The following is a 6,842-nucleotide window of genomic DNA, read 5'->3' on the forward strand; positions in this document are numbered from 1 at the left end:
TTCTGAAGGCAAAAGGGGGTCCAACCCGTTACTAGCATGGGGTACCTAATAAAGTGGCCGCTGAGTGTATATATATATGTATGTGTGTGTGTGTATTTTATGGCTACTGCAATCACATGGGAAAAGTAACTACATTCTCATTGAGAATCACATTTTTAGTCAAATATTGAACCTAAAAAATTATAATTGTGACATTTTCTGAATCGTGCATCCCTAGTTTGCTATGACCACAGAAGCAATTTGAGAAACATTGCTTCAGGCCAACCATGTTGTAGCCCTTGTTTACTTCTTAGTTCTTTTTGTTGATTCACAGTATGGTCAGCAGTACTACAAACTCTTAAATGTCAGGGGAAACCATCTGGTTCAGTGTTGTAATCAACACCTTAAGTCACAGGACGTTTACCTTGTGTGTGTGTGTCTCTGTGTGGACAGACACGATGTGAGATAATTCTTCCTGATTTCTCCCTAGATTGGACCAGGAGAGCTCAGAGGCTACCAGTGGTCAGTCTGCCCAGCAGCAACAAACACACCTGGACTCCATCTTTATGGTCTGTACATGTACAACAACTACTTTTACATCTATTCTGTGCACAATCATCTCCATGCTGCACTGTTCGAACCAGTGGGTCGTCAGTCCGTCCATCATGGATTTGATATTTGCTTCCATGATTTTAGTTTGATTGTCATTCATATAACCTTCTGCTCCAGCTGCTGGAGGACGATATAGTCACTTTTGTGAAGAACGAGCTAAAGAAGATCCAAAAGCTTCTGAGACCAGATTGCCCAGAATGCTCAGAGAGTCAGAGGGAGGGGGGAGATGAAGAGCAGAGGAGGAGCAGAGAGGCATTTCTGAAGATCACACTGCACTTCCTGAGGAGAATGAAGCAGGACAAGCTGGCTGACCGTCTGCAGAGCAGTAAGAGGATTTCTCTAAAGATTTAACTTGCTGGACTAATGGGACGTTTACTAATATCTCCAGAGAAGGGTCAAAGTATGTTCCTGTTTCTTTATAAATTGCTTACTGTTCTTCTTGGTTCTGTATTCATTCAGGAAGTCCATCAGGAGTTTCTAAGCGTAAACTCAAATCTAACCTAAACAGGAAGTTCCAGCGTGTGTTTCAGGGGATTGCTGAAGCAGGAAACTCAACCGTTTTGAATCAGATGTTCACAGAGATCTACCTCAAAAAGGGAGGGGCTGCAGGGGTCAATTATGAACATGAGGTCAGACAGATTGAAACAGCATCTTGGAGATCAGACAAACCAGAAACAACAATCAGACAAGAAGACATCTTTAAAACCCCACCTGGAAGAGATGAACCAATCAGAGTAGTGATGACAAAGGGAGTGGCTGGCATCGGGAAAACAGTCTTAACACAGAAGTTCACTCTGGACTGGGCTGAAGGCAAAGCCAACCAGGACATCCAGTTCACATTCCCATTCACCTTCAGAGAGCTGAATGTGCTGAAAGAGAGAAAGTTCAGCTTGGTGGAACTTGTTGATTACTTCTTTAGTGAAACTAAAGAAGCAGGAATCTGCAGGTTTGAAGAGTATCCGGTTGTCTTCATCTTTGACGGTCTGGATGAGTGTCGACTTCCTCTGGACTTCCTCAACACTAAAATCCTGACTGATGTCACAAAGTCCACGTCAGTGGGTGGGCTGCTTACAAACCTCATCAGGGGGAATCTGATTCCCTCTGCTCGCCTCTGGATAACCACACGACCCGCAGCAGCCAATCAGATCCCCCCTGGATGTGTTGACATGGTGACAGAGGTCAGAGGGTTCACGGACCCACAGAAGGAGGAGTACTTCAGGAAGAGATTCAGAGATGAGGCGCAGGCAAGCAGAATCATCTCCCACATCAAGACATCACGAAGCCTCCACATCATGTGTCACATCCCAGTCTTCTGCTGGATCACTGCTACAGTTCTGGAGGACATGTTGAAGACCAGAGAGGGAGGAGACCTTCCCAAGACCCTGGCTGAGATGTACATCCACTTCCTGGTGGTTCAGTCCAAAGTGAAGAACATCAAATATGATGGAGGAGCTGAGACAGATCCAACCTGGAGTCCAGAGACCAGAAAGATGATTGTGTCTCTGGGAAAACTGGCTTTTGAGCAGCTGCAGAAAGGCAACCTGATCTTTTACGAATCCGACCTAAGTCAGTGTGGCATCGACATCAGAGCAGCCTCAGTGTACTCAGGAGTGTTCACACAGCTCTTTAAAGAGGAGAGAGGACTGTACCAGGACAAGGTGTTCTGCTTTGTCCATCTGAGTGTTCAGGAGTTTCTGGCTGCTCTTCATGTCCATCTGACCTTCACCAACTCTGGAGTCAACCTGCTGTCAGAAGAACAAACATCATCAACACAGTTCTACCAGAGTTCTGTGGACAAGGCCTTACAGAGTCCAAATGGACACCTGGACTTGTTCCTCCGTTTCCTCCTGGGTCTTTCACTGCAGACCAATCAGAATCTCCTACGAGGTCTACTGACACAGACAGGAAGTAGCTTAGAGACCAATCAAAAAACAATCAAGTACATCAAGAAGAAGATGGATGAGGATCTGTCTACAGAGAGAAGTATCAATCTGTTCCACTGTCTGAATGAACTGAAAGATTGTTCTCTAATCGAACAGATCCAATGGTACTTGAGATCAGGACTTCTTTCCAGATATAAACTGTCTCCTGCTCCGTGGTCAGCTCTGGTCTTCATCTTACTGTCATCAGAAGAAGGCCTAGATGTGTTTGACCTGAATAAATACTCTGCTTCAGAGGAGGCTCTTCTGAGGCTGCTGCCAGTGTTCAAAGCCTCCAAAAAAGCTCTGTAAGTGGGATGTATTCATCATTACTCTATCTTTCAACATGTGTTAAATATAACAACTTATTTAATTCGCAATTTAATCACATTAATGTCATAGTCAACTCGCAATTACAGTCCCATTTTTATCCATTCTAAATGTCCCTTGAGCAAAAGATCTCTCACATAATGTCACATTGTCCATCAAGAAAATGGTAAACTAAGACTCCGACGAGGGGAATGGTATTTCAGACTGGACGTGCTGTGATGATTGCTCAGTTCAACAACAAAACACACAGATCCCTTTGGTCTCGTCAATGGAACCATTTAGCAACTTTAATTTTCACCGATCGCCATACATTCAAAACATAACGTTACTACTCTTTGGCCGGCTCGCAAGCCCAAACAAGTGTGTGCAGCGTACACTGCTAGTGTTGCAACAACATGTGAACAAACTACAAAGTTTGCTAGGCCAAAAAGAACCCTAATCTTGCAAAGAAAAATGTTACGCCATTAAAATGGGTTTGCGTTAACGGCGTTAATAACGCATTTAACTGACGGCACTAATACAAACGACTTGTTTCTTTCCTGTTGTCTTTCCAGACTGAGTGTCTGTAACTTGTCAGAGAGAAGCTGTGAAGCTCTGTCCTCAGTTCTCAGCTCCCAGTCCTCTAGTCTGAGAGAGCTGGACCTGAGTAACAACAACCTGCAGGATTCAGGATGGAAGCTGATCTCTGATGGACTGAAGAGTCCACACTGCACACTGGAGACTCTCAGGTCAGATCAACAATAATCTTTGAAAACGCAGTACTGAAAAATACTTTGGAGATAAAACATGTGAATGTTTTCAAAGTATTTGATTTTCCCATTTCACATCATTCCCATTTTAACATCATGTGACTTTGTTTATTCCTAATTATACACCAAGTAGATCCAACCAGACAGTCTGATTGGTCATCTAGACGTTTCAAACATACTCAAATCAGCATGGCAGCACACCCAGAGACAGTGGAAGACACCTAGTGCATCACATAAAATATTACGCCACCATTTCCATGGCAACATTGTAACTTCCAGGGCTGAATCATAGAAACTCTGTTAGCCTAAATCCTTGATACAATGCATTTTTGATGTTAATTTTGATTCATATGGAGGACTTAGTTTTGATAAATGGTTTGAAGGGGATGAGACGTGAATCATTGGATGAAACAGCATATTTACACACTGGAGTTAACTGTTACTGGAATAGTTTGGATCACACCAGCTGTTTGGATCACATTAGCTGGGCCACTGACACAGCAATAATGGAGTTTGCAGACTTTTAATAGCGAAATCTATCCATAGAAAAAATATTTCATTCAGTAGATATTTTTGTTATAACCGGATTAAGTTAGCCAAGCAGATTGGTGTTTATATGAGCGTTATTTATTACCTTTTGGAAAGTTCCACGATCTCTAGCGTTACAAAGCTAACTTAGATGATTGGCTGACAAACATTTAACATGGAGGGACAACAAATCCTCTCTGTTGATTAAAACGCTTGTAGTGATGATGATTATAAAATAACTACCCTTGTTTAAAAGTATTTTTATGTTGGTTTGGTTAAAACCATTCACATATCTGGATTCCTACGCACCATCTACAAATGCCACCCTGTCAAGACTTCTAGCCCCCCCCTTTCCTCCCCATGTAAAAGTTTCTAGCTCCTCCAATGACTATTAACAACCTCCTTCCTGTTGTCTTTCCAGGCTGAGTGGCTGTAACCTGTCAGAGAGAAGCTGTGAAGCTCTGTCCTCAGTTCTCAGCTCCCAGTCCGCTAGTCTGAGAGAGCTGGACCTGAGTAACAACAACCTGCAGGATTCAGGAGGGAAGCTGATCTCTGATGGACTGAAGAGTCCACACTGCACACTGGAGACTCTCAGGTCAGGATTCATTAACCCATTCAACTGATGACCATTTAAACTGACTAATTTTAGTTGATACACAGCTAACGTGTGACTTTGTGTCTGTTGATATGATGAACTTGTGCAGTAGTTATTAGACTCAAAGTTACTTTACATGAGGTTTTTTTATCATTTGCTTTTGTTGTTAAATAACTAAATACCACAAATAGTTTTAAAGAGACAGTATATTATGAAATTGGACCAAAATGTACCTGAATAACGAACCTTTAATGTGTGTTGTTCGGTGTGTTTACAGTCTGTCAGGCTGTCTGATCTCAGAGGAAGGCTGTTCTTCTCTAGTCTCAGCTCTGAGCTCCAACCCCTCCCATCTGAGAGAGCTGGACCTGAGCTACAATCATCCAGGAGACTCAGGAGTGAAGTTACTGTCAGCGGGACTGAAGGATCCTCTCTGGAGACTGGACACTCTCAGGTACACACACTGATCAACAAAAAGGAGGCATTTGTGCAAGAAGTTTTAAAAGAGAACATCTCCAGCAACTAAGACAAAAACTCCCTCTGTTAATAGTTGACGTAGTTTGGACATATATCTGTATGTTAAAGGAACTGTCTGTGGTTTTAAGAAACATCCTTTTCCCCTCTTTCCTGGGATCAAACTATTTTCAACTCAACAGAGAAAGGTCCAGGACCGGCTTAGCTGTTGTCCTCATTGTGTAACATTTAGTCTATGATGAAGACATAATTTTTTTGACAGTAAACACATCAAATGTTCTAAAGAGTAAAAGTTAGATCCCATGGAAGAAGTTAAAGGAAATTAAACTGAATGAAATATTTGAATTGATTGACAGCCCAAACATGAATATAAAATGAGTCAAGTCCAGCCCTACATTTGATCAGAATGAAGCTGTGTGTGTGTGAGAGTGTTGTAATGCCCCCCCCCCCCCTCCTTTTTAGGTTGGAGCCTGCTGGAGTCAGATGGTTGACACCAGGTCTGAGGAAGTGTAAGTGTGTTTTTAATTTTATTCATCAGACTGTAACTCACTTATCACTCATTCAACCCTGTGATGTCAACATCAAAGTGCTGATTGGTCAATGACTACAGCTGTCTTGTGTTTCATTCTCTCCATCAGATTCCTGTGAACTCACACTCGACACCAACACAGTAAACAGAAAACTCAATCTGTCTGACAACAACAGGCAGGTGACATTAGTAGAGGAGGATCAGCCGTATCCTGATCACCCAGAGAGGTTTGACTCCTGGTATCATCAGCTGCTGTGTAGAGATGGTCTGACTGGTCGCTGTTACTGGGAGGTTGAGACAAGAGGAGGGGTTTACATATCAGTGAGTTACAGAGGAATCATGAGGGGAGGAGACAGTTCTGACAGTGTGTTTGGACGTAATGATCAGTCCTGGAGTCTGATCTGCTCCGATGGTCATTACTCTGTCTGTTACAATAACAGAGAAACAGCCATCTCCTCCTCCTCTGTCTCTGGTAGAGTAGCGGTGTATGTGGACTGTCCTGCTGGCGCTCTGTCCTTCTACACAGTCTCCTCCGACTCCCTGATCCACCTCCACACATTCAACACCACATTCACTCAGCCTCTCTATCCTGGGTTTAGGTTCTGCTCTCCTGGCTCCTCAGTGTCTCTGTGTCCTGTGTAGAATGGAGAGTCTCCTCCTGTTTCTCACTGCTGATCAGCTGAGTCTGCACAGGATCACACTTACAGAAATATGTCAGGTTATTGTCATGAACTAATGAATGAACTTTGTATGAAATAATTCAGGATGATTGAACAGGTTCCTCGATGAACATTGTGAACTTCTTCCACTTCCAGTCCTTTAAAGACGGAAGCTGTGATCATGAAGTTTTAGAAATGCCGTTGACTTGGGTCATGTTTAGTTTTGAGTTCTGTCTCTTTTCACAATAAAAGCATGAAGTGAATGTGAGTGATGAGTTTGTGGTCTTTCTTTTTACCTTTTAAAGTCAGTGAAGTCCGGGGGGGCTTTACATCTACACTATGTCCTCAAATCACATCTATGCTATAGCTATAAATGTATATACAGTGTATCTACACTCACCGGCCACTTTATTAGGTACACCTGTCCAACTGCTCGTTAACACTTAATTTCTAAGTAGCCAATCACATGGC

The 6,842-nt window shown here is 42.8% G+C and overlaps 1 protein-coding gene across 6 annotated transcripts in view; it reads left to right on the forward strand.

Annotated features, from left to right (window-relative positions):
- LOC117942778 (NACHT, LRR and PYD domains-containing protein 3-like) overlaps positions 1 to 6,631 on the forward strand; it is a 24,404-nt gene extending 17,773 nt beyond the window's left edge. For 3 of the 6 annotated variants that reach the window (XM_034868422.1, XM_034868421.1, XM_034868424.1), the window contains 7 exons: positions 470 to 548; positions 709 to 916; positions 1,051 to 2,818; positions 3,395 to 3,568; positions 4,990 to 5,163; positions 5,646 to 5,692; positions 5,822 to 6,631. In XM_034868422.1, coding sequence (XP_034724313.1) covers positions 470 to 548; positions 709 to 916; positions 1,051 to 2,818; positions 3,395 to 3,568; positions 4,990 to 5,163; positions 5,646 to 5,692; positions 5,822 to 6,354 — 2,983 coding nt within the window. In that variant the 3' untranslated portion in view covers positions 6,355 to 6,631. Of the gene's footprint in view, positions 1 to 469; positions 549 to 708; positions 917 to 1,050; positions 2,819 to 3,394; positions 3,569 to 4,538; positions 4,713 to 4,989; positions 5,164 to 5,645; positions 5,693 to 5,821 lie in introns of all 6 variants that reach the window. The other 3 variants (XM_034868427.1, XM_034868423.1, XM_034868426.1) reach the window with 3 other exon arrangements.
- The last annotated feature ends 211 nt before the right edge of the window (positions 6,632 to 6,842 follow it).

Source organism: Etheostoma cragini, chromosome 4 (genome assembly GCF_013103735.1).
Source record: "Etheostoma cragini isolate CJK2018 chromosome 4, CSU_Ecrag_1.0, whole genome shotgun sequence".
In the NCBI taxonomy this organism is placed as follows: domain Eukaryota; kingdom Metazoa; phylum Chordata; class Actinopteri; order Perciformes; family Percidae; genus Etheostoma; species Etheostoma cragini.